At 41.9% G+C, this 22,676-nt stretch overlaps 1 protein-coding gene across 1 annotated transcript in view; it reads right to left on the bottom strand.

Moving 5' to 3' along the window:
• cep170aa (centrosomal protein 170Aa) overlaps window positions 1-17,532 on the bottom strand; it is a 39,015-nt gene extending 21,483 nt beyond the window's left edge. The window contains exons 1-8 of the mRNA XM_071537683.1: window positions 17,472-17,532; window positions 16,660-16,799; window positions 11,679-11,768; window positions 8,568-8,646; window positions 8,011-8,069; window positions 7,490-7,721; window positions 4,851-4,988; window positions 597-776 (exon numbers count right to left, since the gene is read on the bottom strand). Of these exons, the coding sequence (XP_071393784.1) occupies window positions 597-776; window positions 4,851-4,988; window positions 7,490-7,721; window positions 8,011-8,069; window positions 8,568-8,646; window positions 11,679-11,768; window positions 16,660-16,764 (883 nt within the window). The 5' untranslated portion in view covers window positions 16,765-16,799; window positions 17,472-17,532. The remainder of the gene's footprint in view (window positions 1-596; window positions 777-4,850; window positions 4,989-7,489; window positions 7,722-8,010; window positions 8,070-8,567; window positions 8,647-11,678; window positions 11,769-16,659; window positions 16,800-17,471) is intronic.
• Window positions 17,533-22,676: the final 5,144 nt, after the last annotated feature.

Consider the following 22,676-nt stretch of genomic DNA (forward strand, 5'->3'; position numbering starts at 1 on the left):
TTTCTCAAAATTAAGACATTTCCTATAAACCCTGTTGCTTTCTGTTGCAAAGAGGATGTTCTACCTGACCCCCTTCTCCTTCTCTGCCGTTGCTCCGTGTGCATTTGTTTTCTCTTTCGCTTTACTGAAGAGGATAAACATGTTGGAAGTGATTTTTCCATCAACCTTTCAACCATTCCACCACCTGCCATTGTGAGAAACTGAAGGTTTCAGCTCTATTTGTGCAGGAAAAACAGCTCCCCATTCCTGTTTTGTGTCATACAGCAATCTTCCTTTAAAGCAATCAAGCAGATTTCCCGTGAAGCCCAACTAGATGGCGCTCAATGTAAAATGCAGTGCAGAGAACACTAGGCGCTGCCAATCTTCTCAGCGAAGGTCTCCTGTGTTTTACGGTAATTATGCGGTAATGTCTCAAAATTAATATGGTAATGATTCCATTCTAATGGAACATGAAGTTCTTTATTGATCACACAGCCACCATATTTACACTCAAGAGGGGTTTATCAAACTCTTCATTATAATTTAGTGTAGATTATGTTTTGTTTTTGACTATTTTATCTTCAAGAATAACAGAATGAATGAAATATGAACTTCACCTGCAGCGGTGTGAGCGTTAGTGGCGGTGCCCTCTGTGTCCTTGGTGGGGATCTCGTGGATGCCGTTAGTGGCCATGGTTCCCTCCTTGGTGGGGATCTCAAAGTAACTGGGATCGTGGCCGGTGGACGCATGAAGGCCGTCCTCTTTAGCCTTCTCCCCTCGACGCGCCTCTCTGCTGTCTGAGGTTGGAAAACACGTAAAGATGATATGACTCATATGCTACTTATTTGTATTCTGAAGTTTTCCCATTGCTCAAAAAGTTTATGTCATATCTCTAAACCTATGAGTAGTCACAAGTCTTCACTTCTTTATTTTTCAATAGTTCAGTTCCTCAATATTGTACAGGATTTGATGTAGCTGCTGGGAAACAATCTGTTTGGTTTATTTTAACAAAATCCATCTGTATCTTGGGCGTCTATTCGAGGAAGGCATCTATTCGTTTAATAAGATCTCAATGCCGCACTGTCACAGTGAGAGCTGAATACTAGGGGTCATTATCAAAAGTCGAAGGTGAAAGGTCAAGCTAGGCCCCATATGGACCAATTCAATCAGTGTCCGCTCTGTCTCACCATTTATCAGAATTACTGTCTCTATCTGGAGGAGTGTGCAGCCCTATAAGCTACAGATGCCACACAAACAACCACACAAGCATTCTGTCCCTCTCTCTGCCTGTCACTTTCTCTCTCTCTCTCACACACACACACACACACACACACACACACACACACACACACACACACACACAAAGTCAAGTGAGTCACTCAAGACTCAAGATGGGCTGCTACAGCCGTTTAAAATCTGCTTTGGGGCACACACTGATAAACAATATGGAGCACTTATTTTCTCATCTGTTCATATTAACGACCGGGGCCTCTGTGGGATCTGAATATGATAAATGATACTTTCAGAAATTAGAGGAACCATCTGCTTCATGTTGGTGAGCAAATGCAGGAACATATGGCAAAATGGCAAAAAGAAACAGAGAAACAGGCTTTGCAGAATAGAGTGACTAGTTGAAAAATATTATAAATGGAAATTTTCTCATTACAGTTATTGTAATATTTTGAGAAATTTGATAAGAGTCCCCAAAGGACTCATGATCACAGCAGGATCTTTCAGGAAACAGAATTTCTGAATTAAAACGCTCATTTTTCACTTCAATCTTATCAGCTAAACCGAGCTACTGAAACTTCTCTTTGGATTCATCTTTTGAAACAAGATAAGCTCTTGCCAGCATAAGCTGCTCTGCAAGTTTGGAAAGATTTACAACAAGGATTTAAACTGAGTGGGAATATGAGGTACTTGAGATCAAATGAAATATGTAGACCGATGCTTAAGATGCAAAGCATGAACTGAGAACTTAAAATACTCTGTGTAGAGAAAGATTAGACTACAGTGTTGCCATGTTTCCATCCATGCTCTTCCAACAACTTGGACTAGATTAGATAGATAGATAGATAGATAGATAGATAGATAGATAGATAGATAGATAGATAGATAGATAGATAGATAGATAGACAGATTTAAGTATTTCTATCATTTTCTATTCCTTCCCTAAAGAATCTGATGAACTGACTGAACTTCCTGCATCTTGTTAATACTGTACTGTCCTTCCTATGTCAAAGCTTCCATTGATGTCACTATGAGTCACATGACTTGTCTGGGAAGAACCTAGTTAAATCTGTGAAATAAAGTGTTTCATGGATGAGTTAATGTCATTTATATAAACATCATACCATACACGCTAACTCCCTCTGTACTGTAGCTTCCAGTCTTATTAGTCGGTTTAGCATAAACACATTAAACTAGGCTTCATACAATCAGCTTTGATGTGTTTTTATGTGTCATGCATAACAACATGATCATTTAGAGCCTATTTACACACACAGGTTAAAACTGTCAACACCCACAGCATTACATATTAATGACAGTCAGGGCAATATGCACAGTCAATACATTAACAACAGACTTTGGGATCTGCTGTAAGGTGAGTGGGATTCAATGTTAATACTAATAATGGCTTCAAATGACACATTTAGCTGGTTTACACAATCATTTTCCATGCAACCAAAACTGACCAGTCATTTAAAATCTAAAAGTACAACTTCAAAGCTAAAGAGAGCTAACTGGCTGAATAGCATCTAGTTTCAAAGAGCCACAGGTTACAAAGTGAGCAAGTGTGGAGTGAGTGAAAGTCACACTAAAACAAAATTGCTTCAAATTTAAAGCCCTTGAACTGATCCATTAGTCAAAGAAGATGAGGAATTTGGAGATACTTACTTCAGAATGAGAGAATGGTTAGCTAATGACTTCCCCAGTGTAGAGAGAGAGAGAGGTCTGTTTGAGCGCTGTGTGTATTATGTGTGTGTGTTAGAGCAAGGACGGGTGGATGCATGCGGGATGGGGGGGGGGGGGGGGGCTGGTGCAATGGCGTAACCAAATCTGCCTGAGTGACAATACACAGGGAGGGGGGTGGGAGGGTAGGGGGACTCCAACAACACAGCCTATTCACTGGGAGGGAGAGGGGGAGCGTTCCTTCACACACACACACACACACACACACACGCACACACACGCACACACACACAAATAAACTGACGCACACATGCATGCAGAATCTCTTGCCGCCCCAAACCTCTCTATCTCTCTTTCACTTCCCCTCCAGCTACCTCTGATGTTAGCAGGGCAGATTATAGAGGACATGCTCACACTTTGAAAAACAAGTGTGCTGATAAGATCCTCTTTTGATGCTGAGATCCATGTAACCTAAATAAACATAATAAACATGATAAATAGTGCCACAAGCCCTGGCTGGCACACAGTTGCCTCACAAAATAAATCCAACATCACTACATCCATGCAGCACTGAAAGTAAATGTTCCAACAAGGCAAAATGCCCTCTACTCACCCACTTCCATGACTGAAGTACCCAATCCCATTCGCCCCAAATTTTGAAAAGCTTCCAGGGTTTCAAATCACCCGGCCATGCTTGCACGGATTTACTCCCAAATTGACAGTCCTTTTCTAATCTCACTCCGGTAGAAAGAAAAGTGCATTTTCCTGCAGTCAGCAAGCAATCTACAGCCAAATCTCCATGGTACAACGTATAGAAATAGCTCTGAAATGATCCGCCTGGTTAAAAATGCTGATAAGTAAAGTATTCCTTTTTCAGGCTGGTGGGGAAGACTCTGCTGGTCTATCCGTCCAGATGTGACAAGAGATTTGAGGAAAGCCTCAGTCTGCTCTAAAGGTCTTGTCTGGTTAACCCTCCTCCTCCCACCCCCCTGACTAGACTAGACTAGACCAGCCTGGCACAGAAAGAGTTTATATCACCAAGCTGTTATACTATTGGTGTAGCCTCTAATCCTGTTACTCCTGCGACCCGCCGCCAGTTAACGGGATCCCCCAGGCCAACGGTCACTATATACACACACACACACACAGAGGCAAACAGACACACACATGCATGCACAGAAAAAACCCTTTGTGTGCACTTGGACATACGCTGTCACACAGGCATTCTTCTGCACACACACACAGACGCACACACACATACACAGAGTCTGGCTGGCCATTACCCCCCAACTCAAACAGAGCAGATAAACTGAGCTTGGGGGCATTAAGATCAAGCTACCATTTCACTACAGAGGCAAAACACTCATGAATTACTGCATGATTCAACTTGGCACAGCATAACATCTGTATACGATCACGTAGCACGCTATTTTCTAAAAGATAAGCTGATTCTGAAATGAAAAAAGGGAGATAAACTCAGTGTATTTAGATGTGACCTTCACACAGTTAAATATAAACCTGTTTGACCGTTCATAATCTACAGACCAGTTCAATAGACAGTGTGTCTAAGGTTGACTTTATCTTACCATTTTATGTGCAGCACAAATTTTGTTGGTGTCCTGCAGAAACTTTCAACCTCCAACTTTGCGGCATTTATTTTTTTTATTTATTTTATTTTTTATTTATTCATGTTTGTGGGTGACATTTTCCACCATGCATAAGAGATTTTTCACAATGTTTGCTCCAAGCCAAACGATTGAAAATGCATTGGAAAATGTTAAAAATGCAGGGGCGTTATGTAAAAAATCAACCAGCTTTCTTTCACTGCAGCCTGTAGGACACTGGCACTTTGAACATCTATGACTCTGTCTATCTGTGTCAGTATGTTTGAATTACAGTATGGGAACAAGAGATGGTGTGTTGCTGTTACTGGGAAGTTAATATTGAAAAGTTCCTACCTGACACGGAGCTGTCATGTTTCTTGCTGGATGACTTGGTTTCCTGTTTGAAGGAGTTCTCATCATCTGCATCCCCATCCCCCCACCAGGACGGCTGGCCGTACAGGGGGGTCCCGCGGTGCAGTGCCGCAATGTCCCCTGGGACGCGCACAAACACACACACACACACACACACACACACACACACACACACACACACATTTTCAATAAGCTTTGCAGACAGTGGGTATTATTATTGTAACTTTAATCATCAACACTGATGAATGTTAACATGTTTATTATGTACTGTCTATAAAGGGTACTGTCTACATAAATTGGTCATTGTATCATGATGCCACAAAGTGAACCCAGCTGCTTCGTGTGTGTGTGTGTGTGTGTGTGTGTGTGTGTGTGTGTGTGTGTTAATTCCCCTCACTGGGAGCTCTGGTCTGGTCGGCATTAGTTGCACCACTGACCTACTTACAGAACTTTAGCAGCAGGATAGACACACATACACACACATACACAAGCACGTACACACACTATATCTCTGTCACTTTCTCTCTTTATTTATTTATTTATTTGGTTTATTTTAACAGGGACAGTGCACATTAATAAACATTAGTCAGAATATAAATGTGCCAGAGTTTTTCATTTTCATCTGTAGTCCCTGGCCAGATGTTACACAGGCTCCCTAAAAACCAGATAGAAAATCTCTCTCTGTGTCACTTTCTCTCTCCACACACACACACACACACACACACACACACACACACACAGATTTTAAATAAAAAAGGGACTTTCCACTTGCCCCTCTGTCCTCCATGCATTATAGAAAAGAATGAAAGCTGACATGAGATGAGCTTCCTGTGGTAACCTCTCTTTTCCTCGAGTCAAACGGACTTGGCTCACAGAATGCATTCCACATCCGAGAGAGGATATTACAAACCAGCTGCCTACTTTGCCACATATTTCATTTTTAGGAGTACCTCTTACCCAGCGCAATGTAAGTTTAATCACTGTAAAGCAGATAATGAGACATGTACTGAGCCAAATTGCGGGTGTTATAAGTAGAGGCCTTCCGTATAAAAGCTGCTGAAAGTATTTGTTTACTGTGAGATATAATATATCTGGGTGAGACCTGATATTACAGTAGCAACACTGTAGGATTACATCTACAGATCCACAGGGAGTCTGTCATTAAAAACGCTGGTAGCAGATGGGGCAATATGCCACGCACTGCAGCACTGTGTGTGTATGTTTGCATGCTTCCGTGTCCATGTGTGTTAGCGTGTTTTTAAGAAAAGTGGCGGTGGCATATGGGTTTGATGCCACACACTATCAGGGGACTCTGTGACCCTGTTACTGGTTAATCTGGGCAAACAGACAAGCCCCATGTGGCCCCGTTCCAACATCTGGGGCTTAGCCAGGACCCCCGCCAGGACAACAGCCTGGTCAGTGATGTCACTTATAAGGGACAACTTCAGACCTAAACAAAGTTCATGGTGAGACAGAGTGACTGGGTGTTGGTGTGGCGGGTAAAGACCTTTCCGTTCTGACCACATCTACCCCCTACTGGCCTGAGATAAAATCCCACCACACTTTCATTTACAATAGCCTTATTCAAGTGTATCAACTTATTTTTCTAAAGTAAAAATCCACCCTAAAACACTTTAACACAAATAATCTGATATTGGCAATGCACCTTGTATTTCTGGGTGTGTATTGCCGTTTGGCGGTGTATTTTTCTTATTCATGTTTTCCAGCACAGCTACCACAAAGTGTGATAGCCGACAGATTTTAAGCAATCTAAAACATCAACAGTAAACGTCAGGTTTTGGTGTCAGTCCCTCAGAATCAAAGAGCGAGGGCTTCTTTCTAGACTCACTATTTTGCACCGACCTTCAACAATCATACAGGGAGAAATCCATTGTAGAAGAAGAAGAGATACCAATTTCTCATCCAACAGCAGCCTCAATAGTCCACAATGCAATGCAGCCACAGCTTGCATCTTTTTCCCTTTGCTTCCCTTTTCCCTTTATCCCTTCTCTGTTATCATTTCAACCTTCCTAGTTCCCAAGTAAAGCATCATTAATCACTGGTGCAAAGTAGACTGAAACATTAATTAGATTAATTTATCATTGCATGCATGTGAATCTACAGCAGTAGCTGCTTATGTCAAAAGACCTGCCCCAGGTATTAAATGTAATTGTACCTACTGAGAGAAGAAATGACAAAACCAGCTGACAAAAGCACCTCTAAACTGTGTGCAAAGCCACTCAGCCTTCTCTAAGAAATAAATTCAGCTCTGTGATTGGACCACTGAGCTTCCACGAGATAAATACAGCTCTGTGAGATTGGGTGTTTGGATAAACAACATGGTGTTCAAATATGTATTCTGAGCCTCTGCTTGTGTACTATAAAGTAAAATGAGCGCATACACTCTGAGACAAAAAAAGGATGGATATTTTGCTTTACAGAAGCGGTAGCATTCAATAAGTCTGAAATTTGAGGAAAGAACTCAAATAGTAGGCCTAATATACACAGCGAATAGCCTTGTCACACATTAGACATTAGATACTAGCAATAGATACAAAAAAATATGAGTATAATTCCTGAGACAAGTTCATATTTCATGCACTGTCACAACTCTCTCTCACCTCCTATCCTCTCCTCTCCTTTGTGAGTGTCAGCATGTTTAGCTGTTGTCTCCGCGGAGGAGGTGACCCCGTCTGCTGCCCTGCTCTCCGCTGGCCTCGGGGTGCTGCCAGCGGGGGACTTGGGCACCTTGGTTGGGGTCTTCATGGGAGACTTGGTTGCGGCGGTGGTGCTGGTGGTTTCACCGTTGGACGGCTTCTTGCTAAGCTGGAGACCGCTGGTGAACTTTTCATGCTAGATAGAGGGAGATGGAGGGGAAAAGGAGAGGGAGGGAGGGGAGAGATATAATATAATAGTATAATAATATGGTATCAAGTTGAAAATTTAAGATTGTACAAAAGTATGTTGTCTTGTCTCACAATACATTGTATTCAGTTGAGTTGTCTCTGATGCAATTCCTGCTTGGCAGTGTGTTATAGGAGTGTGTTTTTTGGTAATAAATGTTGCAGTGAGTTGTGTCTGGGGCATGGGCAGTGTCTGTGTGTGTGCATGTGTGTGTGTGTGTGTGTATGTATGGTCTTACCTTGAGGGCCTCCTCAGGCACAGTGAGCTCTCCTCTCACCACCGTGAACAGGTTGGTATGTGAGGCAGACAGGTTAAGGAAATAGTGGCAGCAACAGAAAAACTTTCATGCACCTGCATACACACACACAGACACACATAACACTTCCCTGTATACGATTTACTCATCCAGAGACTTCAAATTGAGATAACACTTCTGACAGAGAGAGAGTGATGGAAGCAGCAGACAAAATGTGACAAATATCAGTGGAAGAGTGAGAGGGTGACAGTCGTCTCTACACTCTTACATGTCTGTTTTCTACAGGCTACAGTCACTTTGTATCCCTCTATAGGCTAAAGCGTCCTTGCTAATAAAGTTAGTTACATAAACTATAGTTTAAGGATGAAAGTTGGCAATCCTTACCTCCTACAATAATGTCAGATGGTACACAGTAAGGACAGTCTGAAAATAGTGGGGGTAGAAGGACAAAGCATGTACTGGGATGTAAAGCCATGCTGGTTCCCATTGGGGCACAGGTTAGGCACGAGGTTAATAGTCCCACCCAGGTGAAAGGATATCATATCCAAACCTCAGCTTGTCCTCCAGCTTCAGAGTGATGTACATCTGCTCCTGGATGCGGACATCATTTACAAAGGTCTGCAAGGAGAGGGCAGAGGCAGGACAAACAAGAACATGGTAGTTAATAATCATGAACATGAATCCAGTAACAGACTACTGAATTTTTTCTACGCTGAGAACAGGTCTGTACATAAAATTGGACACTACAAAACAACATACATTTAATGTAATTGGTCCACATGTGTGTCCGACTAGAAATATCAACTCTGCTAGGATAATTTTGTTTCTCCTGAGTCTGGGTTTCAGGATTTGCTACGTCAATGAATCATGTGTGTGATGAATCATAGTGCTGTTAGGGGATTGCTCACAGGCCTCCTCCCTCACAGGTTTCTTATGGGAGTGCATTCATTAATTTTTCTCTTTTTATTTACCATTTCTAGGTGTCTCCTTGCCAACTATTGCTCGGCTAGTGCAGCTAGGTTTAGTTAGCTGGCTTACTGTGCTAGCAAACAATGTTCTTCTCTCTTCTCCCTCCTTGGTAGGTCACACCCTGCTATGTCTAGTTCAAGAAGCTGGCAGCTCTGTTTCTGCCGGTTTCTCCCCACACACTTTCTAAAGAAACACAATTCAGGCTGATATGGAATATATAGGCCTTGTTAACTGTTGACTGTGTGTCAACCCACCCGTGTTATCTCCCTGTAGGCAGGTAACTGTTTCTCCTGTGTCAATGTGAACCTGGACCACTATAACAAGGCTATGCACATTTTCATCTATAAAGACATAAAGAGTAACTTGAATTATCTGTATTAATTAGTTTTATAAATCACAAATGATAAATGAGCGACATATAAATCACCATTGACAAGATCACTGAAAAAAAAAAAAAAAAAAAAAATGAGGTCAGAGAGGTCCTAAATGCAGCCACGATGCATAGTTGAGTCAGCCGATTGTGGTGTCTCTATAGGAAGCTGTCAGGTTGTCTGCACAGCCAGGGAAAATGCCCTGAAAAGCACACTGTTTTCTCTCTCTCCTCTTTCTTGTCCCAGTCCCTCTCTGTCCTCTCTCTCTCTCTCTCTGTCTCTCTCTCCCACTCCCACTTCCCTCTCCTTCACCCCTCCTTCGACTATGCAGCACTGAGACAGATCAGGTTTCATTAGGCTGCAAATGAAATTCAATCACACGCGCACTGCCGTAGCAATAAAACATCCCCTTCTCCCCTCCAGTTAGATGAAATCACATCAGCTTGATAACACCGTTGCGGCAGTTGCGGCGGCAATGAAACGTTTCCTCTGAGATAGTAAACAGCGACACTGCCAAAAACACAGGCCACTTTTGGTTGCACTCAGGCTTGTTACTCACGACTGTGTCAAACCCCTTCATACCCACTGACTCAGCAGGAGAGAACTTCCCGTGAATCAGGACAGCACCACCACAGAAGAAGGATCAGAGCCAATGGTTAATGACACAGCAGGAAGCGGCTCTAACCCCGGCTTCCTGTCTGACAGCCAGAGAGGATATGGGATATACATGTATCTGAGCTAGTGGGCTATGACTGGGCGCTAATCACTACAACCAGTGCTAAACACATGACTCACACCATGTGGCGAAAGGAATCTTACATCTGTACTCTAGAGAGTCAAAGACAGAGGTTAAGAGAGGTGTAGGGTTTCCAAAAAAGGGGGTAACACAAGGCTGATATTTGTTCCACGTGGTATAATGTCATATATACAGCTTTTTAGTTGAATAGGTACAGATAAACCTTGGCACAGTAAGCGTTAAAGGAAAATCCCACCCTCAGATACACTGTTCGATATCATCAATCTGTGATGTTCAACGCATTCCAGGAAAGAAGGATTTATTTGTTTGGTGTCTCCACTTTCCCTCAACCCGCCTCGTTTACTGCTACTTCAGGTAGTGATTTCCCAGAATGCCTTTCACAAATCCCAGAGAGCAGGCCTGGACTTGGTAATTGAAGAAATTGGTATCTCTTCCTCCTCTATGATGGATTTCTTTCTGTATGATTGTTGAACGCTGGTGCAAAATGGTGAGTCTGGAAAGAAGCCCTTCCTCTTTGATACAAGGGATTGACGTTTACCGTTTACACTTTAGATAGTTGAAAATTGCTATTAAATTCTGCTGTAGCTACACTGCAAATACCTTGACATGGCATCTTGTGACCTATATTTGGCTTGATAACCGTGGGAAAAACATTAGAAGAACACACCACCAAACAACAAAATGGGCCCAGAAATGCAAGGTACATCACCAATATCTGTTTTTTTTAACAGTGTTTAAGTGCTTTAGGGTGGATCTTTCCTAGCACCTGACTGCCCCAGTGAAGACTGTAGTTGCACTGGACAGATCCCTAGTGTGCGGATGTGTGTATTGATGTAACTTCTCCGCCTGGCAACCGCTTCCTCAGGCTGTTGTTGTAAAAAAACGAATGTGTTCTCAGTTAACTTGCCTGGAAAAAGGGTGGATTTGGAGAGCCGTCCTCAATAAATAAGAAGATGGGTTTGTCTCTCTGCTAACTGCGTTTCATATTTATCTTTTTACCTTTATGTATAGAATTAGTTGGCTGCGTCCTTTATCAGACAAAGAGGTATTGTCTTAAAATAGACATTTTAAAGTGCAATCCTTTCCTTTATTTCTTTTGATGCCAAGCCACAATGTACACAGAAGCAAAAAGAGATTAATAGATTTTCAATTAGGCTTAAGCAGTGGTTTGTATAATTGGATTTGAATTCCAATTGACCTCAGCCTTGATACAAATCTTCATTAACAGAGAGATTGATTTGGAGTCCTATTGACTACCAAACGAACACGTTAACCTCTAACCCATGTTTGCACAGCCTCATCCCTCTCTACCTTGAATTTCTTTGTTTCTATCCCTCATATATGTCTCTAGGTTTCTGTCTGTCTTTCTTTGTCTCCGTCTCAACACTCTCTTTCTTCCTCCCTTTGCTTAAACTCGCTCTCTCATCTCTCCCCATACCTCATCCATCATGTGACCCATCTTCTATTCTCTCCTCTCCTCCCCGCTCTCTCACCGTCCTTTTATCTCTCTCCCAACCTCGCTCTGTCTTTTCTATTTTCGTCTGTTTACTCACCCCATTCAGGCTGCCCAGGTCCTTGACTTTGTGTTCGTCGCTGCCGGCCTCGTAGTTGATGACTGCGTGCTGCTTATCCACACTGCGGGACTGCAAACAAAAACACACACAAGCATGTAAGCTCAAAACCAGCGGTCACACTCGTCTCTTCAATGTGATTATAGAGATTTCCTCATTAAGTTCAGATGCTGTCTGTCCACATCTGCCCTGATAATGTCTGTTATGTCGCTGTGGCTTTTTAAATCGGTTCTCATGTTAGTTTGTCCTGCTCTTCCTCAATATTCCTTCACACACTTAGGCTGCATCCAGACTATGTAGAATGTGAGCCTGACCATGGACTGCAGAATAAACAGTTTCTTACACTAGATTACAAACCATTGGAGGGCAGCATGTGACATTGGAGTAAATTGCGGTATGTTAAACCTTTGTGGTGGAATGAATATCCAATGTCAAGAAAGAAAAAAAAATTTGCTATGTGATATCAATTTACAGCATATTGGCATTGCTCATTACAATGTCTCTGTGCATCCATTTCAATGACAATGTGCACAAAGTACAAGCACACCTTCGCATACATGCACATGTGGACACACACACACACACACACACACACACACACACACACACACAATCATATATTCTCTGTGGAGGTCTCTTCAATGGTCTAACTGACCTTGAGTTGCATTCTATGGCAGGCAAATTTGGGTAATGCTTTGCTTCTTCTGTCTTATATTGTATAATGTAACACCTCTCTCTCTCTCTCTCTCTCTGTCTCTCTCTCTCTCTCACACACACACACACACACACACACACACACACACACAAAGGAGAATGGTGGAGCAAAGAGGGACTGGGGGTGAAAGTATTGATTTTCTCTGGTCTCCAGATTTGAGCCCATCAGCTGTTTTGAGGATAAATTGCTTCCAACAAAGACCCTGTGACCTTCTTTGTGGTAGAAAAGTCAGTGGCGAAAGGGTAAGACAGAATATATTGGGGTTTTCTGGTAAATAACCTTTTCATGTTAAACTGTCACAGAGTTGTCATACATATCTAGAAGTATGCATTGCCTCACAGTTGAGCAATTTTGCTGCTTGTCAGCGCCTCGGTCTCCAAACGTCTGTCAGAATGTCCTCCAAATAAGACACATCAATAAAAAATGCATGGAACGGGGTGAGACCTTGTCCTAGAATTGCTTGTTTTTATTTTTGCATTTTTTTATTGTGGTGATTCAAGGTTCTGCAGCTGCTTTCCTGGTGTCAAATTTAAGATGGATTATGTGAAAGGAATTCCTCAGCGATTAGTTCATCATCTGGATGGTATTAATGGTATTTAAAAAATTAATGGTATTTCAATTTTCAGCCTTGATTTCACTCATCCTGACCAATCACAGCAGTAATATTTGACACTATATTTGAATGCACAAATGGTACTCAACCGAATCCATTAACAATGTTTGAGTGTTGTGAAATCGAACAGCCTTGTCAGAGTAAATCCCAGCCAGAGTCATGAATCACACATTTAAAAAAAAAAAAAAAAGTGGGAGTGATGAGCAATGAATTTGATGAAAACCACAAAATGAACAATTTGAATGGCTGGATCCAGGCAAGATGAGTCCATTGTGCTGCAGTAAGTCAAGACTAATTCTCAATTTCTAGGAGTCGAGTCTAGTAGTTGATTCTCAAATCCACAAGCGAATCCTTACTATTACCCAGCCACTCCCCTTGTCTACACAAAGAGCAAATACGCCAGGAAGGACTGCCCACTCTTGAAATTATATACTATTTATAATAGTATTTAATACTAATACTATTTATACATAATGGCTGAAGTAAGACAGATGTTTGTTTTATTTCCCAGCGCGGTTGGATAAAACCACAGGAAGCTACTCCAGGTCGGCAGGGAGAGCCAACCGTCCTCCAGATTATCTTAGAAAGATTAGGCTAGATCAAACAGGATAGAATCAGATTAGTCCAAGAACTGAGCTGTCTGTTGTACCTCACACCGCAGGACAGACCAGAGAAAAACTGTCACATTACTGAACCTGTGCACAATCAACTTAATTTACAAATGTGAAGTAGTTTTAAAAATCATTGGAGAACAATTTGAAGCTTTACACTGCATAACTGCAAAGTGTTTAAGTATCAGGCAAGGTAAACACATTTGAATTGGAAACTAACTAAACTAACTTTTACCAACATGAGTTTGTAGGATTTAACACCCATGGATCCTGTGTGAGGGGAGGGAGAAAAAGAAAGAGGAGAAAGAGGAAGAGGGAGACAAACTTGATTCATCAACGGGACACACACACACACACACACACACACACACACACATACTGCAGAGGAGTTGAGCTGTGAGACAGCGGATATGATGCAGAGACAGAAAGAGCTGCAACACCCTCTCTGACATTTTTTATCCAGTCGCTATCCAGAGATGAGAAAACCGAACTCTGATTCAGGCTGACAACATGGAGACTGTATTTCTGTATTCACTGCATTCCTTCCCAAGAATCTTGAATTGTAGGTTTTAGTAACGGCTGCGTTTTAAAAATAAATAAATAAAAATCCATTCCGATCACAATGGCATAGTTTGTAAACAGCGGAATTGTCAAACCATTGATTGGTATGTAATGTAATGGGAAAAAAAACAACACTCATGTAACACTGTGATAATTCTCTGTCACACAATCTCTTTTAAGTTCGATATCCTCATCAGTTTTGAGTGTGTGTGTGTGTGTGTGTGTATGTGTGGTCAATTCAGTGCATGAAACAAGCAGCATCTCTAACAGCTAGCCATGTGATGAGGCCATGGCTTGTTAGAACCGTCACATGGTTGAAACTGTCAGCAGCTAAACAAAGTGTCCGCTCTAAGAACACACACACACACACACACACACACACAGAGAGAGAGAGAGAGAGAGAGAGAGAGAGAGCCAGCAAAATGTCCTCACTTTGGAGGATTTTCCTCATTTGTCTGTCCTTGCAAAGACATCACAAGGGTACAAGAATATACACACACACACACACACACACACAAGCAAGAGGTAGACCCTGAGGTCATCAGACACATTAGAGAAAGTGTTTGTAAAGTAAAACAGACCCTTCACAACTCTGCATGCTTCAGTAAAGTGAGAGCCTTATTACTTCTGAAGCTCCTTCCAAGCTACAACTCCTCGTCAAAGAAAAGGGTGTGTGAGGTTTTAGTTCAGTTGATGAAGTAATACAAAATTAGCATCAACAGACTGAAAAGCTAACTGTGAAGTGTTTCCATAAATAAGACTAGTATTTTTCAAGTTTCATTTACCAGAGGTTTACCAGAGGTTTATGTGACATTAGTATGGGTGTGCAAAGACGCTGTCGGTGTCATGTCTATTTAGAGTGTTTAAGTCACAAAACAGACTTAACATAATTAGAAATAAACTTGGAAAAAAATCTAACTGAATATCATCCTGAAGATAGATAATTTTTCTCTTTCTAATGATAAAATCAAAACAGTTAATGTTGGGTTTTTTTGTACAACAGAGAATCACATCACATTTTCGAACTACAAATTAATAACAGCACTATGGCAGTGTGGATTATGTATCTGTCCCAAGCAATATGCAGCCCAACACATAATATATCATATATCATAAAAATCTAGGTCTAGTTTTAGAGACATGGATTAAGTATAGTCTTGAACTACATTTTTTGATCGATCTCTCCAGTTGAAAATATTTTCAGAATAGCATCTCTTTAGCTTCTTTCTTTAGCTCAAAATCCAGACATGCAGACAAAAACAGTAGCCTGCTCATTGCTACAGTACAATTTATACCACGTTATGTAGGCTTAACATCACTGAATGTCCTGAATGTCTTCTTGCCAGTAAGATTATGAGACAGACACTGATATCAATAATAGAATTACTCTATATGAGCTTTAGAGAACTGTCACTCAGCATGTATTGTTAAAACAGGGAACACTGCAGCCACACTCTCCCCACTGGAACCCAGCAAGTCAGATAGGATCTAACTCAAGAGGTATCTGCCCCACTTTCTATTAATAGTACAACGATCACTGGTACGCACGTGCATACACATTCACTTTGTGTATGTATGCACAGTTGCACACATACACACTACACCTCAGCACGCACACACACACACACACACACACACATATCTATATATACACATGTTGTGTTACTGCAAGAGCATTGAGGGCTCATCTGTACTCAGTCAACAGCAATGCCCTGATTATAGTGCAAAATGGTAAGTCTCAAAAGAAACCCTTGCTCTTTGATTCTGAGGGACTGACACCAAAACCTGACACGTAATGTTGATGTTTTGGATCGTTGAAAGAATTTCTCCTGTCAAACTCCAATGTAGCTGCGCTGGAAATATTTTGACGTGATGTGACGTTTGGCCAGTTATCCATGGCAATAAGAACAAAACACCACCAAGCGTTGGACAAGCGATAATGAGTGGGTTACAGCCACCATTATGCCAAACAAGAAGAAAAGTCCAATCTCAAACTCCTTCCTATGCCTTTGCTCCTGTGGTGTTTTCATATGGATCATGTTAGCACACACACAGGTAAGAAAGCACCTTTAATACCTGATCTGTGTAATCTGTACCACTGTGATCTGTCAAAGCCATTTGTGTTCCAACTGAAGCTAACTCTTCCTCTTAAAGCAAACAAAAGCACACAAGCAGAGACAGAATCTTTATGTTAATGAGATTACTGGGCATTAAATCCCGTTCTATCATCGCTAATCATGTGAGACTAATTCCGTTTATTACTGTTTCATTGTCTCACATGGGAACTGACTCACGAGAAAGCGTCATCATTGTAACCAGATGATCCAGAGCAATGTCAGGCTGTGTGCATGTGTTAGACAGGTTGGTGTGTGTGTTTGCGTGTGGATATGCATATGTCTTGTTACATTTGTATGAGTACACCTGTTGCCTGTGTATGTTTTCATCAGTCTTAAGCATCCTCACCTGTAGCATGAGCTCGCAGTCGTCCCGGCCGACAAAGATCATTTCCCGGGGGAGTCGGTGGCGAGTTCCCCCGCTGCTCACCAGGAACCAAGAGGTCACACTCATCTCTGCTCCCTGCTGCTGCCTCCAGTACACACCTACTGGGGAAAATAGTAGTAACTACTAAGCAACTATTAAGCAGTTCAAGTAAATACTGTGTTTATGTTCATTTAGCTGTGGTGGATCCCACAGCTGGGAAATTGCTGCCACGGCTAGAAAAAATTAAATTCATCATCCGGCCCTAATGTTAAGCTCTCCCCCCAAAAAATTACAATTGCAATTACAGCACATTTGTCCACATATCATGATATAAATATCCAAATAATAGCCATTCTTCAACTGCAGCACCAACTGGAACAAATCCTGGAACGGACCCAGGAGAGAACCTGGGTCTTAGAAGTAAAATTACTCTCAATACACATCTATAAAAAAACACTACAGAAACACTACAGAAATGCTGAAATAGTTGGAAGTACTTTGAACAGAGTCCACTCACACAGTGCCAATAGTCAATTAAATAAAGGCATTTTAATGATTCAGCAGAGATTCAGATTCAGATTTTACCTTGTTGTCACACAGAATAGCTGGATACAATTTGCAAACATACTTACAAAAAAGCTGAAGAGCACTTGATTTATTTTATCTTACAGGCAACGTAGCCAATTTTGAGGCTGTCTGAGTTTCCTGGCAAGACAATCCGACCTGAGGTCAGTTGTTTCCAATATTAGAAAATGAATTGCAGTATATTTTTACAGTATAGTTCCACTACACACCTCTGGTCCAGGTAGCTCACTGCTGATAGACCACTGACAGCACAGCACAGCTAGGCCATCCTGAGAGAGGAGAAGAAAGACAAGAAGGAGATTTTTAGTTTCTATCACATTTTTCATTTGCACTCAAGGAAGCAAGCTAAGACACAAAATGAGTGTTTCTTTACTTCATGATATAATGAGCACTGAGGAAAGACAAGGACAGAAATAAAGCAAGGGCATGTGAGGCAAAAGAAGAAGAAAGCAACAAGAAGAGAGAAAACAGAGACGGAGACAGAAAGTGTAAACAGAGAATGGGGAGAGAACGTAGAATCAAAACACTCCTCCTTGCCTCATTTTGTTTTTTGCTGGTAGAGAGAGAATGAGTGGGTGGGCAGTCTCACAGTGTGATGTCTGACTCTGTCTAAGCCTGGGAATGAGCGGTAGGCTAGCCAGCGAGCTACATCCTCTCTTTCTCTCCTCGCTCCGCCTGCCCTGATCATTGCCAGATGCTAGAGGAGGAAGTGATGTAGGAATGTTGGCTGGCCTCCCCAGCAGGACGTTTATTTTCCCTCCCCGCTCTCTCCTCCTTCAGATGATCGAAAAAGGAGGTCAAACTCAGCCACTCCAACTTTCTAACTGTCCAGGCCTGGGAGAAAAGTATTAAGCAGAACTGACTGATGGGCAGGCTTTCTGGTTGGCTGTTTCACACAGAGTCACAAGACAGTAACAAAACAGTGGAGTGGAGCCTCTCCAAATTTACCATATCTGAGTGGGAAAGTACCCAAAATACAAGTTCTTGGTTTCCTATAGAATCGACTTTACAAGATTGTTGCATTTACTTACACCAAAGGGTTTTTACGTTTATACTGAGGTTTATACAGTTTTAATACTCATGATCATTATTTTTTTTTTTTACGTTTTACACAGGTTTCAAAGTGGATCTTTTGATGCTAATTTCAGGAGGCCCTAAAATAACATTAGCTCTGCGTCGTTTGTAGAAAGTGCCAAGTAAGGCCCATCAGAGAGGGAATTAAAGATTATTGAGCTAAGCTCTTACTCCCTTGACCTCATAAGTACTAAGTATACCAACTCAATAATCCCTTGGGTAAAATTTTAATCAACCGCACACCTCTGACGGTTGCTTGCACGACGCTGTTGAGAATGTGACTGCAAAAGCAACAGCTGTCTCTGATGCAAAAGGGATCAGCTTTTCATCCCTGTTTCCGTCCAGAATCTTCAAAGATTTCGTAGGTTATGTGCGACAATATAAGAGGAAAAGTTTAGGCAGTAATAAAGTCATAAATAGTTTGCTGCAAAACGCTGTCATAGGTGACAGCATTTTTACCAGTGTGAGCCGGTATGACTACACCACCTGTCACACAAAAACTCTGACAACTGCATTAAGTAGCAGACGAACAGATCGTTTATATCCCTGTTGCTACAGATACTGTGTTTGGATGCTATGGAGCAGCACACTACCACACACAAGAGCAGAGTGAACCTGCATAGAAGTGCAACAACAGCACTGCCATTACACTATAATTATCTGTGGTTTCTCCTCCCCTCTGTAACCAAAGCATCAGAAGGCTAACTGGCTCATTAACCGCTGCACACTCACCGCAGAATGCAAGGTTAAAGACAGTGTGGTTAGGAGCATACCAGCCTGTGTGGTGTCATTAAAGCCCTCTCACTATCACACATATTAAAGACGCTAGCTGGGGGAATGCACTGATAGACCTAGTGAAGGAAACAGAGTAAATACTGTCTTACATAAGCAGTAAGATATAGTCCTAATATCATATGTCCATCCTTACTATCTCACTTTATCTCACTGTGATTTATTACACAGGTTTTGCAACTGCTTACAACTTACAACGACAGACGACCTACAGCAATGAATGCTACACGTCAGCATTTGTTTATTAGGGTCTCCTAGAGTGGGTGGGAGGTAAAGTAGAGGAGATCAAAAAGAAACGACATGAGGCACACAGACAGGCCTGCTAACCATGTAGCAGGGAATGAAAAGGTTTGTAAACTGCAAACTCCAGTTAGGCAAACAACCACCAACATAAACAAAAGCCAATTCTACTTTCAGAAAAGCATCAATTTATGTCTTTTTTCTTAAAAGACCCTATATCAGTTTCATACTATGTTGTACACAACAAATGTACCAGCCAGAAAAGGTGGATAAACTGAATAAACTGAATTTAAGTGGGTTTACCCTCCACTACACCCCTGAACACAGCATTAGGTTGGGACATAATTACGTAATTGGAAACATAATTCTGTGCGATACATAAATTGCACAACACGGTACCAAAATCCTCTAACATCACATCTAACATAGCATTTCTGTCTGGCTAAAGTCCATCAGCAAGACAATGGCTGTATTCACATGCCCAGAGTAACCCGACTATAGAGGTTTTGCAGTTGCATCACAAATCTCCCAGCAACCACGTCTGGCGCCATCATGGAGGTCCAGCGGAGAACAGGCAAATAATATCTAAACATATAACAACCGGGCAAGAAAAAAAGAGAGATATCGGAAAAAGACTGTGGTGGTGTGAGTGTAGGTCAGTTCAGTAATGTTATATGTCACAGTGAACAATCTGATAAGGTAGATTTGTTTAGAAATATAGGTTACTGGGACACAGGACACTGTCTTTTCCCTACTCCAAAACACTGAGCTGTAGCTTGAGAAGAGTCAGCTTAGTTAACCTCAACAAACAGCTGGTTTTTGGTATTTTTAGTTAGCTAATTAGCCAGCAGGCTAATTTAGCAAAGCTATTGATGTTAATGAAGTAACAGTATGATGTTGACTGCACAGCTCTGTGAGGTGCTGGTCAAATGCAGGAAAACAACATCAACAAGAAACAAGAAATAAATGTTTGCAGCACAATCAGACCGACTTATTCAGATACTGATATGTTTTTATTCAGACTTAATGCAACCAATGTTAATGTTAATGCAACTACAAGAGTGTGTGAATACCAGTGCTAACGTTTCCCTCTCCTAGATACGTTAGCTAGTGCACAAATAAGATGTTTCCAAGACAGTGTTGTTAAGAGTTACTGTTGCTAAGGCAAAATCGATCAGATGCATCAGTGGGGAAATTCTCTGTTCTACATCAAAAGCAGCACAGAAATGAACCACGTCTTTTCAGTTGAAGTTGTACATTTAGAAACGCAACCAGCGGGGCATCCTGGTGGCTCAGTGATCTAGCCGTGCACCATGTGAAAACAGCGTCCTGGGTTTGAATCTAGCCCGGGATCTTTGTCACGTGTCATCCGCCTCTCTCTCCCACTCTTTCCTGTCTCTCTCAACTTTGAACTGTCATATAAAGGCGAAAATGCCCCAAAAATAATCAGCAACCAGCTGTTCTCAGCCAGTGTTGCCAAGAGCTGAGGATTTCCACTATGACTGCCAGATCACGTTACGTCACCTGAAAGCCCGCTATTGGCTACAGTCTTATTCGGGTTAAGATGTTAACATGCAACTTTGATACCATGTGACTGAATATCCCTGTTGCCGTGAATAAACCAATTAACAGAATATTCCTGTCCCGCCCATAGAGAGAACAGTCTGCAAGCAAAAACGTATGAAAAGGTGAGGCGGCCTTATAGCATCTCCCTCTTTGACTGAGCAATAGCAGGTTAATTCTAATACATGGGATATAAAAAATGATCCCAATGGTAATCTGTACAATGTTTTTTGTTGACATTAAAATGCAACCATAAACCTGTGCGGGTCTGAATTTGTGCAGCAGAAGCAAAAAGGAAAAGTGAAAGCAGTAAGATGTTTACATGCCACAGTAACCCATTTACGGCAATAAGCCAGGCATCTTAACCGGGTTTCTCATAATCAGAGTTTACCAAGGTTATTCTGAGTTTACATGCTTCAAATAGAGAATAACAAGAATAGAGAACAACAAGAATAGAGAATAACAAGAAAGTCCTCTATGAGTCAACTTATCCATGTGCAAAAATAAGATGGAAAAGTAATACAAAATGCGTTTTGCTGCTGAATATTTTATGTCATTGGTGATAGACAAAATTCATACTGACAACAGAGTATACTGACAGCAGCAATAGATCTACCTCATCTCCATTCCACTCTCCCAGCAACATCCCTGTTGGGGGTGACAGGAGGAATAATGACTTCGTGGTTTTGGCAGGAATTCTCCCAACCCCCGGACTTACACACATACACACACACACACACACACACACAGACAGAATGAGTGAAAGAGCGGGATTATTCTAAAATGACTGTGAATGCTTTGTATGGAGGAGATGGCACGAGAGAGGCAGGAAGCATGCACAACGCTTCCTGCGGTGGACAGAGCGCGCTCATCTTTGAATCCACTGGAAGTCTGTACAGCCGGTGTTGATTCATTGACTGTCTGATATGAATGGAAAACAGTGTGTCATCTACACTAAGACACAGCCCAAAGGAATAGGATCACAGCCTAATGAGGAATATATCATTTAAGATTTGCTAATACTGAGTGATAAAACATTCAGTACAATAAAAATAACTGGAATGAATTCAAGACAGTGCTGGATAATCAGAATTATCAGCTTTGACTAATCCATTTTACAGCTATAACGTTTCCATTCTCCGTCAAAATGTTATGTAAGCAGTCTTCTCTCATTCCAACGATTCAAATCTCTTCCCTCCACTCTGAACCGGCCAATCACAGCACAGATATCGCCTGAAAGGGCACGGGATGTGATGTCAGCGAGTGCCGGTTCACTTACTGGTGTAGGTCTAATCTGTTTCCCTGCTGGCTGCAACACATGGCTACCGCTCTCCACGTAGCACCGGTCTGGAGTGTGTACTTGTGTGTGTGTGAGTGTGTGTGTGTGTGTGTGTGTCCATGGATGATGCAACAGCTGGGTAACGGTCCGCTCTGTTTCTCTTCTCTCTCTCTCTAACCTCTCTTACCGTCACATCACTGCCATCGTGACCCTGGATAGCCGACTCACACCACATCACACACTCTGACAGCTGCTGTGTGTAGCCTACACACACACACACACACACACACACACGGATGGACACAAACACACACACATGCTAAGAAAATCCAAGCCAAGTGAGAAAGAAAGAGTAGGAGAGAGAGAACCAGAGAGAGAGAGAGAGGGACAGGCACAGAGAGACAACTCATACTCTCATCACACTCTTTTCCACATGGTCCCATGATGCAGAGCCAAGCTTAGCCCT

Source organism: Centroberyx affinis, unplaced genomic scaffold, assembly GCF_046629955.1.
Source record: "Centroberyx affinis isolate AG114_WGS23_722 - 3 ecotype Tasmania unplaced genomic scaffold, CSIRO-AGI_Caff_v1 ptg003106l_1, whole genome shotgun sequence".
NCBI classification, from domain to species: Eukaryota; Metazoa; Chordata; class Actinopteri; order Beryciformes; family Berycidae; genus Centroberyx; species Centroberyx affinis.